Raw genomic sequence first — 22725 nt, 5'->3', positions numbered from 1 at the left:
AGAGGACAACATGGGGACCGGAGCACAGGGAACCCATGAGATCTGCCCCCCCACCCCACGTAGCCCAGGAGGTGGGTCGTGGCACCTGACGTCTGCATGAGGTAGACGCGGACAGCGTTGGCCGCGGCGCCGCACAGGAACACGCCGCCGAGCGCCAGGCAGAGGCGGGTCAGGCTGGAGCTGTAGTCCGCAGAGGGGTTTGTGTAAATGACGTCGATTATCTTCCCCAGAAAGAAGGGGGCGGACATGGTGATGACACTGGACACCGTCAGAAACCCAACTGCAGCTGGAAAACACAAGCAACTCTCCGGTTCATCAGTGCTTCGGCCAAGGGGCAGGGTGCTGAGTTCATCACGCTTCTTTCCCGAATAAACTTTTCAGAGCATGTGATGCTCTCAGATGCTGGGAGTCTCCTCCCTTTAGCTCCTGGACCCCTGACTAAAGGGAAGAACCGAGTAGGTTCTGGGGCCAGATCAGGCAGGATGACTGTAAGGGCCCTCACTGATCGTCCCCAAGTACCCAGACAAGACGGCTTTTGCTTTACCCTGGTCTGCTGCTCTCTTCTTCCCCAGGAGTAACTGACAGCTAACCACAAAAATTCGTTCTGGCCTCCCTCCCGAGATGGTATTTTTCCTACATTCGTGCTATACATTGTTATTCCCTGGCATCTAACTGTATCTTAGCTTGAAGATCAAACTATGCAGGTAAAGCTCTTGATTATGTCTAATATTTCAAAACACTTGAACCTTTGGAAAGCAGTTAATGGGCAGCCATTACACATGTGATACATTCCTTCTTAATATTATTGCTCTGGGAAATAAAGTACCAGAATATGAGCATGATAATAAAATATGTAAGAACACAACTGTTCACACTCCTTAAAAAAAAAAAGACACAGGGCACAGTATCTTTTCAGAAAAGAAAATATCAAGAAAATCCAATTAGGAACAACATGTATCAGATAACAACATTCCTAATAAGAGGAATGCAAATTTACGCTACAAAGATGTATCAGTTTTCATCTAATGATTGGCAAAGATCAAAGAGTTTGACAGCACGGTGTTGGTAAAGCTGTGAGAAAAGAAGCATTTACACTGTTAGTGGGTGTGCAAACTGCTAAGGTTGCAATGGCAGAGCGATGTGATCTTATCAATCAAAACGTAAATGCACATTCCCTTTCATCCACCAATTCTGTCTCTAAGATTCTAACTTACAGATATGCTCCCATATGTGTATGCAAAACATGTACACTCAAGGGTGTTCATTATGACATTGCTTATACCAGCAAAAGATTCAAAATATCCTAAACGTTCATTAATGGAGAAAAGTTAAATCAATTATGGAGCATTTATTTTATATATATTATGCAGTCGTTAAAGAGAACGAGGTGAGTCTATAGGAAGCGACATGAAGCCATCCACCAAGATACACTGTTAGTGAAAAAGGCCAGGACACAGATGTTAACATCCGTTGGACTTTTTTGCTTGTTGGTTTTCAAGTTCATGAATGCACAGAATATCTCCAGGAGAGTAACAAGAAACAAGTAACAGAGATTCCTTCTGAAGAGTGGCATCGAGTGACTGGGGCAGGGCACGTGCCACTGTGCACCTTCTGACTTTGGTCCCGCTTGGGGCCCAGCTAGCGCCATCACAGGAGAATCAACGGCGAGAACCCCAAGTGGACACAATGTGGGTTGAACCCTGGGGAATGGGGGCTCCCAACACCCTGCAAACAGCTTCTCTGTGTCTTGCCTGATGCTCACACTTCAGTGAAAGGCTTTACTTTCACGAAACCTTAATAAAAAGAGTAGAGAGCGAACTCAGTGTAAACCAGTTGTTCAGTTGGCAAACAGAGCTCCAGGAGGAACGTGAGCCTGACTTAAGTCGGGAACATTGCACACACTCTCTCCCCTCAAGGAGGCCTGCTCTGCAGCCCTATCTGTTAACACAGACCCACACACAGCAGCCTCGCCCTCCGTTCTCCTCCGAGCGCTTCCCAACGCTTCACTTGTCTACTGTCTCTCTCCAGTAGGATAAAAGATTTGTCTGTTTTGTTCACTGTTATATCCCCACTGCCTACAGGGACAGGTATATAGGAAAAGCTCAATAAATATTTGTTGGATGAATGAACAAATAAACTGAACTTTGGCAAAGGAGCCATGAAAGCGTACCAGAGTTTGACAACAGCCTAAAGAGAATCGTAAGATCTGGTGGCTCAGGAAGTCCATGTGGCAATGACTTCTTTACCGGAGCCAGAAAGCCCATGTGACTGGCTGAAAACCCCTTTATCACAACCGAACTGCATAATGTGAACCTGGCCAAGGGCCATTTCCTTCTGCTTTAAGACCCGGGGTCTTGTTTCAAAACGGCGCTCAGAGGGACTGGAACCCCGAAGGGTGTAGGAGGCAAGTGTAGCTCGGGTTCTGCAGGGCACGGCCACGGCAAACGGGCTGCTCCAGAAGGCAGTGGCCTGGCGAGCGGGGGGTTAACCCGAAAGGCCTGTTTCATCCCTCATCAGCAGCCAGCTTCTCTGGTCTGTTTCTTCCCTTTGGCAAATACTTCCGTAAGTGTTATGTATGCAGAGTGCCATCAAGGTCCATCTCTCCCTCCCGCTTCTAGTTTTCAAACTCAAAGTTACAATTCCAAAATAAGAACCTGTATATCATGGACACACACTAGTTCCTACACAGTAACGATAATGATTACAAAGGGAAAGGAATTTGGCTGAATCAAAAGTCGTTCCAGGATCTCCCCTCTTTCCTTTTAATTAAAAAAACAAAGAACGATTGACAGCTTGTCTTTATTGCCATTTGCCTCTTTCTTCTACAAGTTGAATGTATATAAAAGTTAAAATTTTTTTTCAGCGTTGGATTACGTGGATTCCTGTTAATTAAGGTTTTACTACATAGCACCGTCTCACACATTCATGAATCATGTAGATTTGCGCCACAACTATCATCTCTGATTCCTCCCCAAACCTGACAAGCCAAGTATACCATAATCCTTCTAGAAACTCTTCTCCACCTTTTCTCCATGGTTAAGCATCTTGCTTGCTCCTATCCTTGCTTGACGGGACCCAAGCAACTGTTATCTGTCTCTTGACAGGTATCTTCAAGTATCTTTCCGTTACCCTCACTCTACTGCATCACAGCATTCAAAGAATGAGAAATCTCCTCCAAAAGAAAGGGGATGGAAAACCTGAAACGGAGGCTGTTGGGAGAAGGGCTGTGGCTGGTAGACAGCTCCTGGATGGACAGGTCTGGGGGGCGGAGGAGGCTCTCAAGCATGTCTATCACCACTGGATACGGGACAGATCTTTTAATGACTCGTCTGCTCGCTTTGCTGGGCAGGTGCAGCCACCCCCATGTCACTCAAGTACTAAGGCACCAACCACCCACCACTCTCTGAAGCATGTGATATGCACTCTCTCCAACAACGCTTTTATCACCCCCATTTTTTTTTCCAGAGAAGAAACTCAAGCACAGAGAGGTGAGGGAGCTTGCCCAAGGTCACCCAGTTCATACACTGCAGAACCACATTCTGAGACAAAGCTTGTCTCCTTCATCTTCTCACATTCCAAGCCAAGAACACAGCAGGGGTCTCGCCTGGGGGTGAGAGCAGGCAGGGAGCAGAAAGGCTGCAGGATAAAGCTGGAACAGGGGCTCTGGTGCAGAGAAGTACTGAGAAATAAAGTGGAGGCATACTAGGCTCTGAGTTCTAAAGTAGAACAGGGACTCTGCAGCAAGGCAGGCCTAAAAGGGCCTCGGGCTGGGGAGTGAGACAGTCAGATTTGCATTTTACATGATCCACTCTGACAGCAGCAGAGTGAAAAGAAAGGACCTGAGGCTCCCCTGATCCAGGTGAGAGGGGAACTGGGGTGAAACGGGGAGGGGCAGAGGGGATACGGACGGTGACAAGGACTGCAGATATTTTTAAGAACTAGATTCTACAGGATCTGAGAATTTCAGATTTGGGAAGCATGTTGGGAAGGTCAGTTCTGAAGTTGGGACTGACAGGGTCAGTGCCCTAGTTCTGCCATCTAGCTGTTTGACCTTGAGTGGGTCACTCAAACTCTCTGTGCCTCAGTTTCTTCATCTGTCAAATAGCAATAAAAAGAACCCCTCCCTCACAGAAATGTTGTGAGGAGAAATTACACACACACACACACACACACGTAAAGCCTCTGGCCCAGTGCCCAGTATCTAGTTAACAGTAAGTATCTGCTATTATCTATATTACAGCTGTCACCGCAAGGCATCAGGAATGACCCATGTCCCTGCAGGTAGCTCCACTCTCTGACGGGAGGGACAGAGGAGGAAAGGAGCTTTCTGTGTCTACAGGGAACAAAGCAGTAGAGGCCCGGTGCAGGTTGGAGGCTGAGGTGAAGGAGCCTGGCACCTAGCTAAGCTGGTCTGGGCAGGAGCTGAAGGGGGCTGACAGCCAGCAGGAAGTGGAGGGTGAGGAAGCCTCACAGGCTTGTGGAGTGACCTGGAGAACAAAGGTCTGGGCAAGGCCAGAGCATCGGGGCTGCCTGTGACGCGGTGCTCCTGTCCAGCAGACACGCGACAGGCGCCGCCCACAGACCTTAAAATCTTCCAGCTGCTACATTTAAAAGAAACTGGTAAAATTAATTTTAATACCATATTTTATTTGATCCAATATATCCAAAATATTAATCAACATGCGATGAACATTAAAAAGTAAAGAAAGTTCACTTTTTTTTTTTCCATACGAAGTTCTTTCAAAATCTGGTGTGTATTTCCGTCTTGAATCAACTCCGACTAGCACATTTCGCAGCACAGATACAGAATGTTCATGTTTTCTCTGCAACGTGGTACTTCCGCAGGGCTTTCTGGAGCGGTCTCCACTGCGGAGGCTCAGCCTCACTGCCCCACCAGTGCTGTCCTTGTCAGACCCTCTGTGCCGACTTGGGCTGCAGGAAACATGCTTCGCCCTCTCCTTGCTTACCGCACCCACTGGTTTCACCACTCTGTTCATTTTGGTCACATCACGGTCTATCTCCATAAAATGTAACTACAAATGCAGCAAAAGCTCCTGGCGGGTGTCAGGTTCTGAGAACTGTCCTCTTCTCAAACCACACAAGCCCTTATCAGCGTTTAAGTGAACACCCTGGGGGTGGAGGGCTGGACGTGCACCTGCCACATCTGGCCAGGGACCTGCCTGCAAAGCGTGAGCAAGACAAGCTCCTCTGCACCGGGCCCGCCGCACAGAGACCCTCCATCGGCATCTCACGGCCCCCTCCTAACTCCCAACTCCACGCACGGCGCAGCCCGCCTCTAACTCCCTGGGAGCCCCAGCAGCCACTTCTATCTGCCAGGCCCAGCAGGACGGCTCTGACCAGTTACCTCTTATCCCATCAGCCCACAGGGGCTCCGCAGTGAGCTCCTCCATCTTTTAAGACTCCTGTGACCAAGGTGATAAGATGAAGAACTATCAGTGAAAAAAGACTGCAGAGCAACCTTGTAGGCCACAGCTGTTGGAAGATATCTGCAAATTCCTACATAAAGTGAGACACAGGGAGGAGGGGCCGCGGAGAGCATCGAGGACTGTGGTTCCTTTAGAAGAGAAATGGAAATGACTGTTCTCAGCAGATACCTATAAACATTTCAAATGGCGGACCCTGTTTAAAGTTTCTGACACAAATCACTTAAGATCAAAGTTTTCTGGTCACACAGTTCAGGTAGCATGCTCACCAAACTACTGAACACAGATGAAAACACTGTTATTCAAATGCACAGCTGAATTTTTGAAAAAGGATTTTTGTATTCTTTTTCCTAAAAATTAACAAATTAACATTGGAATTCTTTCTCTTCAACTCAGCTTTTTTTGGCCTCTTGATTTAAAAGTACACACACACACTCACACCCTTGCTCTTTATTTCCAGTTGCAAAGAGGTGTGCCGACTTCTGAGGCTGCTCTTACAACGACAAGTTACAAATTAACGGTGACCCCCTCAACGTTCTCTCAATCTTTCAAATGCCAACATCCAGAGGGGCTGCAATATATTACATATAATAACTTCTGAGGAAACCGTACGTCCTAATAAGGCGCTTTCATCATATTAAATACAATAGGTATTTACTATCTGCTTAAAAGGTGGGAAAAAATTAACGTACCAACCCCAGACTTATTTCCTCAAATTATACATTCACAATGATTCAATGCAGCAGATCTAAATAGCTCCCCTTCTTAAAATAAAAAGAGATACAGCTCTTCTCCTGTTTAAGGCTGTCTTCTCAGCATGCTAGCAGGCAGGACACGTGGGACAGGGCAGGAGGGTACAGGGGTGGTGATCACAGGAGAGGCAGGGCTGGGCCACCCACTGTGGCCAGCATGTGCGGGTGCCACAGGGCCCGACACCTAAAAACCTTCTTGACATCTAAAATTTCAGAAACAAAACAAAACTGGATTTCCTTACGCTTACTTTTAGTTACATACGGGAATGATGGACACACCCCTCAGTGCTCAGGGTTTCTAAACTCAGGCCTCCCTCTGGGCCTGGTTGGACTATCACTTATTCCTTCTTTGAAGGCTCCGAGCCCCGCTCTGTACCACACACACAGGCTAAGGACTAGACACAGAAAGATGAGGCAGACACAGCCCCTTTCCCAAGCAGCTCACAGGCCAGTGAGAGCTCCTAGCCTCAAAATTTTCTTTTAAAAGAGGAAAAAGGAAAAAAACTTTATTTCCATCAAAACACACGCACAACCAACTGAGCGATGAGATAGTTCTCTTTATACCTCAGTAATACCAAGAACCCCCCTAAACTGTAACAGTCAGTGAGAGGTATAAATGTTCCCACTCTACTGCCCTCCTCCTCGGCACCAACCTGCCCTACATCACAAATAGCTCTCTAGGACTATCCTTCCTAAAGCAATGGACTTGTAACAAAAAAAGGTGGGATTCTCACCTCTTTCAAGCCTAAGAACCTCACAAGCCCTCTTTGCAAGCCCTCATGACATGTGCAGTTTTATCTCCAGTCACATATCTTTTCATCAATATTTCTCCCCCACTAAGCTGCAAGCCCCAGCAGGAGCGGGAACCATGCTTCTTCCTGCTCATCAGTGGAACCCAAGGGCCTAGCACACAATGAGACTCAATATTTATTAAAGAAACGAAGACTTGGAGAAGTCTCAAAACCTTTGAGATCTTACAAGGCCCTTGCATTTAAACATTTCTTCATTTATGGCTAAAATGAGAAGCTATACAAAAATCTGTTTATCTGGATTTTGTTTCTAAAAATATATATATATTTTTTTTTTCGGTACTCGGTCCTCTTACTGCTGTGGCCTCTCCCGTTGCGGAGCACAGGCTCCGGACGCGCAGGTTCAGCGGCCATGGCTCACGGGCCCAGCCGGACCGGGGCACGAACCCGTGTCCCCTGCATCGGCAGGCGGACTCTCAACCACTGCGCCACCAGGGAAGCCCTAAAAATATTCATTTTGACTTCTTTTTAAAAATTACTTAATTATGATTTAGTTGGGTTATGATTCACAGTTTCTCAACACTTCTGGAGTTTACAGATCACTGATCATGACCAGTGTTGACTCTTCTAAAAAGAACTTAGTAACTTCCTGCCTACCACCCAGGAGACAAAAGCAGAGGACAAACCTGAAAAGTTTATGCTGTTTTGCTTCACAGAGTAAAAATATTGTTGGCTGCTTAATAAACTTGCCTGAAGCACGCACATATGACAACATAGGTTTATTTGGGGCTAGGATTAATTTTACAAAGATACGGGAAAAAAACCCAGGTCATTCTGAGAACGCCAGCAAAGTAAAAACGGAACAGACCCGAACATTTCAACACTGAGATGCCGCCCCACTTGTATAATATGTATCAAGATAAGAAAACAAACATTAGCTCTGGGAGCAGATTCCCGGCGGGCCTGCCGGCTCCACACCGCTACAGCAGGCGCGCTCGGTCCGTACTCCAGGTGGGGACGCCCAGGTAGAGGCACCCCGTCCTCCTCACCGTTTCCAGTGGCCCCAGGTCCCCCTGCCGCCCCCGCAGTGCCTCTCTCGGCGGCCCCGGACCTCGCGTGTGTAAGGTCGCGGTGACCGAGGGGAGGGGACGGGGGCCCTACCTGCCAGCCTCCGGCGCTCGGGCTGCGCCAGCCTTAGGAGCTTCTGGGCCTCCGAGCGCCCGGCAGCCACGGGCCGCTGCAGCGGGTTGTGTCCGGGGGTCGCCGCGGCCGCAGGCAAGGCCGGCTCCCGCAGCCAAGCCTCGCCCCCAGCCCGCGCGAACGCCGCTGGGCCGCCGGGGAGCGCGGCGCGCGGGAGCCGCGGGACGCCGGGCCCGGCGAGCGCCCCGCACCTGGAGGGCCCGGAGGGCCGCGCCCACAGGGCCAGGAGCCGCGCCAGGCCCGCGCCGCCGGCGGGGCTGCCGGGACCCCCGCCCGGGCAGCGGCCCGCCCGGCACCGCGGGCCTCGCGCGGCTTCGCCACCCTCGAGGAGCGCTGGCCCCGCGTCCCCAAGCCGCGCCGGCGCCAGGAGCGTCGGCGGCGGCCGGGTCCCGGGGGCGCGGGCGGCTAGGCCCCGCCTCAGGAGCAGCCGCAGCGGCCAGGCCGGGGGGCCACGCATGGCGCCGCGTCCGGACCTTGCGCCTCGGTCCGCAGCCTCTCCTGTGCCCGCCGCCGCCGCTAGCCGGCTTGGACCACCGCCCCGGCGCCCGCCCCATCCCGGCCCGCGCGGCCCCGCCCCGGGGCGGCGAGCCCGGCCCCGACCACCCCGGGCGCCCCGGCCCGCAGCGCCCCCCACCGGGCGGCCCAGCGACTGGCGCGCCGCCGGAGCCGCGGTGGCTGAGGCTGAAGAAAGCGCCGTGCGCCGCTGCGCCTGCTCTCTGCCGCGCGGGGAGCAGTTTCGCCCTCCTCTGCCCCTCCGGAAGAACCTGGGAGGGGCGCGGGCCCTTTCTCACGCCCGCGCACGGCGGAGCGCGCAGGCGCGATCACACGGGCCCGGCGCCTGAAAGAGGCGGGCGGGTAGTGCGCTGCGGCAGTGCGCAGGCCTGGGGACCGCGGGACGGGCTTGGCGGTGAGTGAAACTTGGGTCTCGGAGAGGGAAGGGGTCATCTCATAACGTGGACAGACGTGCGGAAGCGGACGTGGTCCGGGCGCGCCGGCCGCTCCGAGTAAGGCCAGGCAGAACGCTCAGTGTTTTAATACCCGAGCGCGGAAAGGCGGAGGGGAGTGTCTAAACCCACCGGGACGCGGAGACTTCACGGCAGGGCGTCTGGACCGCGGAGCCTGGTCCTTATCTAAGAGTCCTGGTTCGGGAAGGTGGATAGCTTTTTGTTGACTCGTCACTATTTTATAGTCCGGGACTCGGGTGAGGCCAGTGAGAGGCAATTGCCTCAGCTGCAGTATTTATGGATTCGAAAAAAAAAGTCAATAATCAAGATAAGTATTTTAGTTAAAAATTTTTTAAAGGCCAAAATTAATGCAAAAAAACCCATAATGAACAATATATCAAAATTTCAAATGCAGGATCTGCCCCCGCACTTGTACGAGCCCACCTCTCTCTCCTCACCCTGATCCCAGCCCTGGGAGCTTTATTTCCAACATCAAGCAGTTAGCAGCTTTGTTTGCCAATTTGTTTGTTTGTTTAATTTTTTTGCGTTAAAATACCGTTTATCTTGATTACTGGGGCTATTTAGGGTTCCCCTAAATTTTGGCCCTAGGAGAGTGCCTCACTTACCTCCCCCTACTTGGGGCCCTGGTAGATAAGGAATGTAGGATTTTTGAGGAGAAGTACCCATAATGGAAAGATAATGCGGGATTAAATCGCACTCTAAATGCCCCTGTGAAGACAGCAGGAAGCATGCCATCCTCTAAATTCCAACCTCTGAGACCAGGGGGGCATGGAGTCCCCCCAGGTTACCTTAGGTCAGCCTCTCCCTGGTGTCTACATTCTAGAATGCAAGCTGTGATTGAAGCTGACGCTGCTGATTTATGAGTAGGTATGTCCTACTGGGAAAGATTTTGTTAGGTGACTTCTGCAAACAAGGGAGATACAGTGCCTCATACCCCACATCATGTCAGAGAATGACCTTCTCCCAGTTGGAGAGAAAGTGACAGTTGTAACTCACATCTAATCTTCCTCTTCTTTTCTGTTTCCTACTTTCCAGAAAACTGCTGCTGCTGCTGCTGCTCACTGGGGAAAGCAGGACTGGCCTTTGCTTTCTGCCTTCCCTGGAATGAAGTCCGCCAGGCCTTTTCAGCCAGCAATCTCTGGGGCCTGGAGTCAAAAGAAAAATACCTGAAGTGTAGCTGATGAAAAAACCAAAACTCTCTGTGTTGCTTGCATTTCTAACAATTAGTCAGTTGATAATCTGAAAATTATCCCTGACAAAACTGTCATGCTTAAAAAAAACAAAACAAAACCCCCCCACCCACCTATCATATGATATTCAAGGCAAGAAATTTTTTATTTACTAGCAAAGAATCTAAAGAAAGCGTCCATGGCTCTTTAAAAAAAAAATACAATGGGGGAATGGAGCAGGGAATAATAATTGGCTGAAGGCTCATCTGGACTTATATAGTCATCACACCAAAAAAAAAAAAAAAAAAGTGTGGCCTGCTCTAAATATATATATTAAATATATATTGGCAATTTTATATATATATATATATATATATATGTATGTATATATATTCCCATTTTAAAATAAGGATAACTTCTCACTGCCTTTTTAGAAGTTAGGATAAAATTCCTTGGCCACTGAAAAGGGCAAGAAATGCTCTAAGGTGAGTTTGGGAAAGAAGGAAAAAAACCACTTAGATGTGAGTGGATTAGTAGTACAAAATTTCTCAGGAAAGCAAGGAAAGGCTGCACATTAATTCTGAGACAACAAGCAGAAGTTCAGATGCTACCCACAGCGAGACAGAAAGGGCTCTCGGCAGAGGGGTGATTGAACCAAGTAGTAAAATCTGGCCCTTGGTGAATAGATGCTTAATAGGTTAGGCAGCCAATAGGTGTCGAATTCAGAAAGGATGTCTTTTGGCTGAAACTTGAGATCAGTTGAGACTACTTCAGGAACAGCTCCATGTGTGGGTCCTTGTCGCTCTCAAAGGACGACAAGGTGGACAACAGGAGGGGGGGCCCACTCGGAGCATAATAGCATGGGAAGCAGACAGAAGTCTCCCCGGCCTGCAGTCTGATCTGTGATCTAACGGGGGATCATTTGACCCTTCTTAGTTCATTTCTTTTTCTCTGCAGCTTGCAGCTTGTCCTGTCAGGGACAGGGTGGCAGGGTGATGGCTGAAGGTGGAGCATGCAGTTCAGTGAATCACAAACGAAAGGACTAGGATCTACGTGGGGCAGAAGTGCTTTGTAAGTTCCTCTGAAATTAAGCTTTTGGTAAGTCATCCACACTGTGTGCTTACAGCAAATGCCGATATGGCTCAGGCAGGCTGAATGCAATGTATGTAGAAGATGTCAGCCTCTTTGGCTTTCACCTTGTCTCTCTCACCTTCTTCCAGAAGATTCTAGAGAAAGGTTGTTATGGGTTAAATTGTGTCCCTCCAAAAAAAGTATGTTGAAATCCTAAACCCCAGTACTTCAGAATGGGATCTTACTTGGAAATAGAGTTATTGCAGATATAGTTCAGATGAGGTCATTTTGGAGATGGAGTAGGGTGTCCTTATAAGAAGGTGGCCATGTGAAGACAGAGACACACGGGGAAAATGCCACATGGTGACAAAGGCAGAGATGGCAGTTATACAGCTGCAAGCCAAGGAACACCAAAGATGGCCAACAAATCAGCAGAAACTGCCAATAGGCAAGGAGTGATTCTCCTACAAGTGTCAAAGGGAGCATGGCCCTCCAAAACCTTGATTTCAGAATTCTACCCTCTAGAACCATGAGACAATAAATTTGTTTTAAGCCACCAGTTTGTTTTTGTTTTATTAAGGTACCTCTAGGAAAGTAGTACAAAGGTCAGTATCTCGTCTGATACTGCAACACATGCTCACTATTTGTCCACTTACTCATGTTTGGCCAAAAAAGCAACTGAGTTATTCAGGCTACTTTATTTATTTATTTTTAAAAAATATTTATCTATTTATTTATTTGGTTGCACTGGGTCTTAGTAGTGGCATGTGGGCTCTTTAGTTGTGGCATGCAAACTCTTAGTTGCGGCATGCATGTGGGATCTAGTTCCCTAACAATGGATGGAACCCGGGCCGCCCTGCATTGGGAGAACAGAGTCCTAACGACTGTGCCACCAGGGAAGTCCCTATTCAGGCTACTTTAAATAGTCAGTTTGCAGATCTCAACTGGTACAATGCTTAAGTTTATTTTACCAAAAAGTATGTTCAGCAGCTGTCCAGATTTCAGGCTACACAAAGAACCTTGCATGATCTAATGAAATGTAGCTCGGGACTGTTCCACAAAAGACAGCATAAATGAAACTAGACGGTGCACCTGATTCTATGCTCTTTATAACATTTAGGTATGGTATTTTTTCTTATGTTAAGAGGCTGAGGTTGTACCCAGATATACTATTAAAAATTTAAATGCATATATCCTTTGATCCTGCAAACGCCCCCAGGATTTTAAAAAATAGACTTTATTTTCCTAGAGCAGTTTTATGTTCACAGCAAAATTGAGTGGAAAGTACAGAGAGTTCCCATGGACCCCTTTTTCCCACACACAGCACAGCCCCCAAACCACCACACCCCCACCAGACGGGACATTTGTTACAATGGATGAACCTACAGTGATGCATCATCATCACTCAGAGTCCATAAAATACATTAGGGTTCGCTCTTGCTGCTGTACATGCTATGGATTTTAACAAGTGTATAATGACATGTATCCACCGTAATAGTATCATAGAGAGTATTTTCAGTGCTCTGAAAATCCCCTGTGCTTTGCCTATTCATCCCTCCCTCCCCCCAACCCCGTACAACCACTTATCTTTTTACTGTCTCCATAGTTTTGCCTTTTCCAGAATTCCATATAATATAGTTGGAATCATACAGCATGTAGCATTTCAGATTATCTTCTTTCACTTATAATATACATTTAAGTTTCCTCCATGACTTTTCATGGCTTGATAGTTCATTTCTTTTTATTATTGACTAATATTCCATTGCCTGGATATACCACAGTTTATTAATCTATTCACCTAGTGAAGGACATCTTGGTTGCTTCCCAATTTTGACAATTATGAATAAAGCTGCTATAAACATCTGTGGGCAGTTTTTTGTGTGTATGTAAGTTTTCAAGTCCTTTGGGTAAACACAAAGGAGCACCACTGTTGGATCATACCATTAGAGTATGTTTAGTTTTGTAAGAAACTGCCAAACTTCCTTCCAAAGTGTCTGTATATTTTGCATTCCCACCAACAATGAATGGGAGTTCCTGTTGCTCCATATCCTTGTCAGCATTTGGTGTTGTAACTGTTTTGCATTTTAGCCATTCTAATAGGTGTGTCACTTCTAGGAATTTAGGCTATATATATACTCCCACATGTGTGGAATGATAAATATGTACCAAATATTTATTACAGTGTTGTTTATAATAGCAAGACTGTAAATTGCAGTCCAGCATTAGGGCATTGGTTAAATAAATTCAGGTACATTCATGCAATGGAAGACCATGCAATCTTCAAAAAAATGAGGCAGCTCTATATGCACCAATTTGGAACCATACCCTAGATGTACAATGAAAACAGCAAGGTGCAGGGCTGCATGTATAATATAGTGTATTTGTGTAAAAAGTAAAAAATATAAATACACTGACAGGCACTAATATTCATATATTCATAGAATATATTTGGAAGGGTACACAAGGAACAGTGGTTGCCTCTGGGGAGAAGTGAATGGGGTATAAGGGTAGGTGTCCTTCTGTAACTTTTGGATTTTTCACCATTATTCAAAAATCAGTTAATACTATTGACAAACAACTAAGAAAACAAAGATAAGAAAAAAAAGAAGAAATTTTTTAAGATAGCAAAAGATTACCTAAAAGCAAAATATGGGGGAGTTCCCTGGTGGTCTAGTTGTTAGGATTTGGTGCTTTCACTGCCGTGGCCAGGGTTCAGTCCCTGGTTGAGGAACTGAGATCCCGCAAGCCATGCGGTGTGGCCATAAATAAATAAATAAATAAATAAATAAAAATACCGATCTCCATCATTGTCTATAAAAATAGATAAAGAACCCGCAGCCACTTGAGAAAATTAACAGAGAATGGTCAATTCTGAGACATTGTGGTAGATTAGACCTTCAAGATACAGAAAAAGTTCTCAAAGCCTCCAGGCAAAAGGGTTAAATAACTTGCAAGGGCAAGAGAACTAGACAGCCTTCAGACTTCAGACTTCTCCAAAGTAACACACAAAGTAAGGCAACCATGGAGCAGCTCTGAAAAGAAAAGTATGAACTAAAGATTTTAGTTTGTATTAGTTGCCTAGGGCTATCATAACAAATTACCAAACTTGGTGGCTTAAAACAATGGACATTTATTCTCTCAGAGTTCTGGAGGCCAGAAGTCTGAAATCAGGGTGTTGGCAGAATTGGTTTCTTCTGGTGGCTCTGAGGGACAATCTGTTGTTCCATGCCTCACTCCTAGCTGCCAGTGGGTGCCAGCAACTCTCGACATTCTTGGCTTGTAGCTGCATAACTGCAATCTCTGTCTCTCTCTTCACATGGTCTTCCCCTCTGTGTCTCTGTTTAAAATCTCACCCTCTTTTCTCTAGAAGAACACCAGTCATTGCATTTCAGGTCCATCCTAAATCAAGGATACTCTCATCCCAAGATTTGCAGATAATTATATCTGCAAAAACCCAATTTCCAAATAAGTTGATGCACAAGTACCAGGGGTTAGGACTTGAATATCTCTCTCTCTTTTTTTTAATGTTAATTTATTTATTTGGCTGTACTAGGTCTTAGTTGCAGCACGTGGGATCTTTAGTTGCGGCATGTGGGATCTAGTTCCCTGGCCAGGGATCAAACCTGGGCCCCCTGCATTGGGAGAGCAGAGTCTTAGTCACTGGACCAAGGAAGTCCCTTGAACATCTCTCTTTGTGGGACACTATTCAACCCACTATATTCTCCTTCAAGTATCAACACTATAGAAAAATTGATTTGAACATGCAGAAGCTTGGGAAAAACAGAGTTTATGAGCCCCACTTGAAGAGTCTATTAGAGGATGAACTTCAACTAAGTGATGTTGGGGAAAACTTTTATAAAGCCAGTGTAATATTGATACTGATTCCTGTTTAAAATAATACAGAAACAATTACAGACTGATGTCACTTATGATTATCAAGACTAAGATACTTTATTATATGTTAGGGCTGCCTGAACAAAATATTACAGACTGGGTGGCTTAAACAGCAGAAATTTATTTTCTCACAGTCCTGGAGGCTGAAAGTCCAGGATAAGGTGACAGCAGGTTTTGTTTCTTCTGAGGCCTCTCTCCTTGGCTTGCAGATGGCCACCTTCTCCTTGAGTCTGCACATGGCCTTTCTTTTGTATGCATGCCTGTCTTGGTCCAAATGTCTTCTTCTTATAAGAAAACCAGTCACATTGGATTAAGACCCACCCTAAAGACCTCATTTTAACTTAATTACCTCTTTAAAGACCCTATCTCCAAACACAGTCACATTCTGAGGTACTGTAGCTTAGGACTTCAACATTTTAGGTAGACACAATTCAGCAGACAGATACTAAACAAAATATTAGTAAACAGAATGTACCACCACATTAAGGAAATAATGCATCATGTCCAAGTACAATTTAATCCTAAAATACAAGGTTGGTTCAATATTTGGAAATTCATTAATATAGTACAATTGACCCTTGAATAACATGCAGGTTAGGGGCACCGACCCTCTGTGCAGTTAAAAAATCCAAGAATAATTTATAGTTGGCCCTTGGTATACACAGTTTCTCCATTATCTGAAGATCCTCTGTATCCCCAGCTCTACATTTGAGGATTCAACCAATCGTGGATTGTGCAGTACTATAGTATTTACTATTGAAAACAATTTGAGTATAAGTGGACCCACACAGTTCAAACCCATGTTGTTCAAGGGTCAACTGTATATACCATATTAACACATTTAAGGAGAAAAATAACATCATCTCCCTAGATTTTGAAAAATCATTGACAAAATTCAACTCTTATTCCTATTCATATATATATCATATATCTTAGCTCTAAACCACCATCTACTTAGAGGGGAAATACTAGAGGCATTTCTATTAAGATCAGGAACAGGAAAAGGATGCCCATTATGTACATTACTACTTAACATTGTATTGATACTAGAGATATTAACCAATGCTAATTATAAAAGGAGACAGGAGAATTGGTAAAAAAAAAAAAAAAAAAAAAAGAAAATGTAGATGATATGATAGTAACCCTAAATAGCCTCAGAGAATCAAAATTAAAGCTGACTCAACAAAAAGTTTCATTAAGATAGCAAAATATTGTACAATATCAGCATACAACAAATAAGAGGGACTTCCCTGGTGGCGCAGTGGTTAAGAATCTGCCTGCCAATGCAGGAAACACGGGTTCAAGCCCTGGTCCGGGAAGATCCCACATGCCACAGAACAACTAAGCCCGTGCGCCACAACTACTAAGCCTGCACTCTAGAGCCCACGAGCCACAACTACTGAGCCCTTGTGCCACAACTACTGAAGCCTGCGTGCCTAGAGCCCGTGCTCTGCAACAAGAGAAGCCACCGCAATGAGAAGCATACGCATGCAACGGAGAGTAGCCCCCGCTCGCCACAACTGGAGAAAGCCCACGCGCAGCAACGAAGACCCATCGCAGCCAAAAATAAATAAATAAAAGAAATAAATTTCTTAAAAGAAAAAGAGGCTTCAGATACACAATTGCCATGTAGACAATATAATACAGAAAATGTATTTAGGAATAAACATAAAAACAAATGTGCAAAATTTATATGGGGATACTTTGAAACACTTCTAAAAGATACAACAGTGAATTTTAAACAAATGGAAAAACATCCAGTGTTCTTAGATAGAACATCTCAGTATCATAAACACATTAGTTCTCTATAAGTTAATTTATGAATTTAACATGACCTCAATAAAAATACCAATAAATCTTTTCTAGGACCCAATCTATTTGATACTGAAGTTCATGTAGAAAAATAAACATACAACTAGGAAAACATGGCCAAAATATATGAAAAAGTATTGAGCTTGCCTAGTAATTAAGTGCTAATTAAAGCCATGAGATACCAGTCTCTCCCTACTAAATTAACCAGTTGCATTCACCACTATATTAAATGAACCCAGATATTTAAAACAACAAGTATTTACTGTATAGCACAGGGAACTATATTCAGTATCTTGTAATAACCTATAATGGAAAAGAATCTGAAAAACAACATTTATATATATAATGTTTTAATGTTTTAAATTTTTAATCTTTTAAAATTTTAGAATTAAAAAAATTTTTTTAATTAAAAATTTTTTTAACATCTTTATTGGAGTATAATTGCTTTACAATGGTGTGTTAGTTTCTGCTTTATAACGAAGTGAATCAGTTATACATATACATATGTCCACATATCTCTTCCCTCTTGCATCTCCCTCCCTCCCACCCTCCCTATCCCACCCCTCTAGGTGGTCACAAAGCACTGAGCTGATCTCCCTGTGCTATGCGGCTCCTTCCCACTAGCTATCTGTTTTACGTTTGGTAGTGTATATATGTCCATGCCACTCTCTCACTTTGTCCCAGCTTACCCTTCCCCCTCCCCGTACCCTCAAGTCCGTTCTCTACGAGGTCTGCATCTTTATTCCCGTCTTGCCCCTAGGTTCTTCATGACAACTTTTTTAGATTCCATATATATGTGTTAGCATACAGTATTTGTTTTTCTCTTTCTGACTTACTTCACTCTGTATGACAGTCTCTAGGTCCATCCACCTCACTACAAATAACTCAGTTTTGTTCCTTTCTATGGCTGAGAAATATTCCATTATATATATGTGCCACATCTTCTTTATCCATTCATCTGTTGATGGATACTTCGGTTGCTTCCATGTCCTGGCTATTGTAAATAGAGCTGCAATGAACATTTTGGTACATGACTCTTTTTGAATTATGGTTTTCTCAGGGTATATGCCCAGTAGTGGGATTGCTGGGTCATATCGTAGTTTTATTTTTAGTTTTTTAAGGAACCTCCATACTGTTCTCCATAGTGGCTGTATCAATTTGCATTCCCACAAACAGTGCAAGAGGGTTCCCTTTTCTCCACACCCTCTCCAGCATTTATTGTTTCTAGATTTTTTGATGATGGCCATTCTGACTGGTGTGAGATGATATCTCATTGTAGTTTTGATTTGCATTTCTCTAATGATTAATGATGTTGAGCATTCTTTCATGTGTTTGTTGGCAGTCTGTATATCTTCTTTGGAAAAAGGTCTATTTAGGTCTTCTGCCCATTTTTGGATTGGGTTGCTTGTTTTTTTGATATTGAGCTGCATGAGCTGCTTGTAAATTTTGGAGATTAATCCTTTGTCAGTTGCTTCATTTGCAAATATTTTCTCCCATTCTGAGGGTTGTCTTTTGGTCTTGTTTATGGTTTCCTTTGCTGTGCAAAAGCTTTGAAGTTTCATTTGGTCCCATTTGTTTATTTTTGTTTTTATTTCCATTTCTCTAGGAGGTGGGTCAAAAAGGATCTTGCTGTGATTTATGTCGTAGAGTGTTCTGCCTATGTTTTCCTCTAAGAGTTTTTGTTTTTTTGTTCTTCTTTCTCTAATTGCTTTAGGTGTAAGGTTAGGTTGTTTTTTTGAGATGTTTCTTGTTTATCAAGGTAGGATTATATTGCTATAAACTTCCCTCTTAGAATTGCTTTTGCTGCATCCCATAGGTTTTGGGTCGTCGTGTTTTCATTGTCATTTGTTTCTAGGTATTTTTTGATTTCCTGTTTGATTTCTTCAGTGAACTCGTGGTTATTAAGTAGTGTGTTCTTTAGCCTCCATGTGTTTGTATTTCTTACAGATTTTTTCCTGTAATTGATATCTAGTCTCATAGCGTTGTGGTCGGAAAAGATACTTGATATGATTTCAATTTTCTTAAATTTACCAAGGCTTGATTTGTGACCCAAGGTATGATCTATCCTGGAGAATGTTCCATGAGCACTTGAGAAGAATGTGTATTCTGTTGTTTTTGGATGGAATGTCCTATAAATATCAATTAAGTCCATCTTGTTTAATTTATCCTTTAAAGCTTGTGTTTCCTTATTTATTTTCATTTTGGATGATCTGTCCATTGGTGAAAGTTGGGTGTTAAAGTCCCCTACTATGATTGTGTTACTGTCAATTTCCCCTTTTATGGTTGTTAGCATTTGCCTTATGTATTGAGGTGCTCCTATGTTGGGTGCATAAATATTTACAATTGTTATATCTTCTTCTTGGATTGATCCCTTGATCATTATGTAGTGTCCTTGTTTGTCTCTTGTAATAGTCTTTAAAGTCTATTTTGTCTGATATGAGAATTGCTACTCCAGCTTTCTTTTGATTTCCATTTGCATGGAGTATCTTTTTCCATCCCCTCACTTTCAGTCTGTATGTGTCCCTAGGTGTGAAGTGGGTGTCTTGTGGACAGCACATATACGGGTCTTGTTTTTGTATCCATTCAGCCAGTCTGTGTCTTTTGGTTGGAGCATTTAATCCATTTACATTTAAGGTAATTATCAATATGTATGTTCCTATTACCATTTTCTTAATTGTTTTGGGTTTATTATTGTAGGTCTTTTCCTTCTCTTGTGTTTCCTGCCTAGAGAAGTTCCTTTAGCATTTTTTGTAAAGCTGATTTGGTGGTGCTGAATTCTCTTAGCTTTTGCTTGTCTGTGAAGCTTTTAATTTCTCCGTCAAATCTAAATGAGATCCTTGCTAGGTAGAGTAATCTTGGTTGTAGGTTTTTCTCCTTCATCACTTTAAATATGTCCTGCCAGTCCCCTCTGGCTTGCAGAGTTTCTGCTGAAAGATCAGCTGTTAACCTTATGGGGATTCCCTTATGTGTTGTTTTCCCTTGCTGCTTTTAATATTTGTTCTTTGTATTTAATTTTTGATAGTTTGATTAATATGTGTCTTGTCGTGTTTCTCCTTGGATTTATTTTGTATGGGACTCTCTGCGCTTCCTGGACTTGATTAACTATTTCCTTTCCCATATTAGGGAAGTTTTCAACTATAATCTCTTCAAATATTTTCTCAGTCCCTTTCTTTTTCTCTTCATTTTCTGAGACCCCTATAATTTGAATGTTGGTGTGTTTAACATTGTCCCAGAGGTCTCTGAGACTGGCCTCAATTCTTTTCATTCTTTTTTCTTTATTCTGCTCTGAAGTAGTTATTTCCACTATTTTATCTTCCAGGTCACTTATCCGTTCTTCTGCCTCAGTTATTCTGCTATTGATCCCTTCTAGAGAATTTTTAATTTCATTTATTGTGTTGTTCATCACTGTTTGTTAGCTCTTTAGTTCTTGTAGGTCCTTGTTAAATGTTTCTTGCATTTTCACTATTCTAGTTCCAAGATTTTGGATCATCTTTACTATCATTATTCTGAATTCTTTTTCAGGTAGACTATTTCCTCTTCATTTGTTAGGCCTGGTGGGTTTTTACCTTGCTCCTTTATCTGCTGTGTGTTGCTCTGTCTTCTTATTTTGCTTATCTTACTGTGTTTGGGGTCTCCTTTTCGCAGGCTGCAGGTTCGTATTTCCCGTTGTTTTTGGTGTCTGTCCCCAGTGGCTAAGGTTGGTTCAGTGGGTTGTGTAGGCTTCCTGGTGGAGGGGACTAATGCCCGTGTTCTGGTGGATGAGGTTGCATCTTGTCTTCTTGGTGGGCAGGTCCATGTCTGGTTGTGTGTTTTGGGGTGTCTGTGACCTTATTATGACTTTAGGTAGCCTCTGTGCTAATGGATGGGGTTGTGTTCCTGTCCTGCTAGTTGTTTGGCATAGGGTGTCCAGCACTGTAGCTTGCTGGTCGTTGAGTGAAGCTGGGTGTTGGTGTTGGTGTTGAGATGGAGATCTCTGGGAGATTTTCACTGTTTGATATCACATGGAGCTGGTAGGTCTCTTGTGGACCAGTGTCCTGAAGTTGGTTCTCCCACCTCAGTGGCACAGCACTGACTCCTGGCTGGAGCACCAAGAGCCTGTCCTCCACACGGCTAAGAATAAAAGGGAGAAAAAAATAGAAAGAAAGAAAGAGGATAAAATAAAATAAAGATAAAATAAAATAAAGTTATTAAAATAAAAAATAATTATTAAGAAAAAAAATTTAAAAAGTAAAAAAAAAAAAAAAAAAGGACAGACAGACCCTAGGACAAATGGTGTAAGCAAAGCTATACAGACAAAATCTCTTACAGAAGCATACACATACACACTCACAAAAAGAGGAAAAGGGGAAAAAATAATCTCTCTTGCTCCCAAAGTCTACCTCCTCAATTTGGGATGATTCGTTGTCTATTCAGGTATTCCACAGATGCAGGGTACATCAAGTTGATTGTGGAGATTTAATCCGCTGCTCCTGAGGCTGCTGGGAGAAATTTCCCTTTCTCTTCTTTGTTCGCACAGTTCCCGGGGGTTCAGCTTTGGATTTGGCCCCGCCTCTGCGTGAAGGTCGCCGGAGGGCCTCTGTTCTTCAGTCAGACAGGACGGGGTTAAAGGAGCAGCTGATTCATGGTGTCTGGCTCACTCAGGCTGGGGGGAGGGAGCGGTACGGAGTGCGGGGCGAGCCTGCGGCGGCAGAGGCCGGCATGACGTTGCACCAGCCTGAGGCGTGCCGTGCGTTCTCCCGGCGAAGTTGTCCCTGGATCCCAGGAGCCTGGCAGTGGCAGGCTGCACAGGCTCCTGGGAGTGGAGGTGTGGATGGTGACCTGTGCTCGCACACAGGCTTCTTGGTGGCGGCAGCAGCAGCCTTAGCGTCTCATTCCCGTCTCTGGGGTCCGCACTGATAGCCGCGGCTCGTGCGCATCTCTGGAGCTCCTTTAAGCAGTGCTCTTAATCCCCTCTCCTCGCGCACCACTTGCCTCTTTGGCAGGTCCAGACTTTTCCCGGACTCCCTCCCGGCCAGCCGTGGCGCACTAACCCCCTTCAGGCTGTGTTCATGCCGCCAACCCCAGTCCTCTCCCTGCGCTCCGACCGCAGCCCGAGCCTCAGCTCCCAGCCCCGCCCGCCCCGGCAGCCAAGCAGACAAGCCTCTCGGGCTGGTGAGTGCCGGTCGGCACCAATCCTCTGTGCGGGAATCTCTCTGCTTTGCCCTCCGCACCCCTGTTGCTGCGCTCTCCTCCGCGGCTCCGAAGCTCCCCCCCGCCCCCGCCACCCGCAGCCCCGCCCGCGAAGGGGCTTCTAGTGTGTGGAAACCTTTCCTCCTTCACGGCTCCCTCCCACTGGTGCAGGTACCGTCCCTATCCTTTTGTCTCTGTTTTTCCTTTTTTTTTTTGCCCTACCCAGGTACGTGGGGAGTTTCTTGCCTTTTGGGAAGTCTGAGGTCTTCTGCCAGAGTTCAGTAGGTGTTCTGTAAGAACTGTTCCACATGTAGATGTATTTCTGATGTTTTTGTGGGGAGGAAGGTGGTCTTACTCTTCCACCATCTTGAAGCTTCTCACCCTAAAATTTTTAAGATTTAAAATTTTTTTAATGAAAAAAATTTTTGATTAAAAAAATTTAAATTATAATTTTAAAAAATTTTAATTTTAATTAAAAAAGTTTAATTATAATTTTAGAA

General features: G+C 44.7%; 1 protein-coding gene across 1 annotated transcript in view; it reads right to left on the bottom strand.

Annotated features, from left to right (window-relative positions):
* ABCB10 (ATP binding cassette subfamily B member 10) overlaps positions 1-8602 on the bottom strand; it is a gene marked incomplete at its 5' end in the record, with an annotated part of 32890 nt that extends 24288 nt beyond the window's left edge. Inside the window, 2 exons of the mRNA XM_079706418.1 lie at positions 86-286; positions 8107-8602. Coding sequence (XP_079562544.1) covers positions 86-286; positions 8107-8602 — 697 coding nt within the window. The remainder of the gene's footprint in view (positions 1-85; positions 287-8106) is intronic.
* Between the last annotated feature and the right edge of the window lie 14123 nt (positions 8603-22725).

Source organism: Hyperoodon ampullatus (assembly GCF_949752795.1).
Source record: "Hyperoodon ampullatus genome assembly, chromosome: 1".
NCBI lineage: Eukaryota > Metazoa > Chordata > Mammalia > Artiodactyla > Ziphiidae > Hyperoodon > Hyperoodon ampullatus.
Note: the sequence above shows the minus strand (reverse complement) of the source record. Positions and strands in the feature narration are given on the sequence as shown.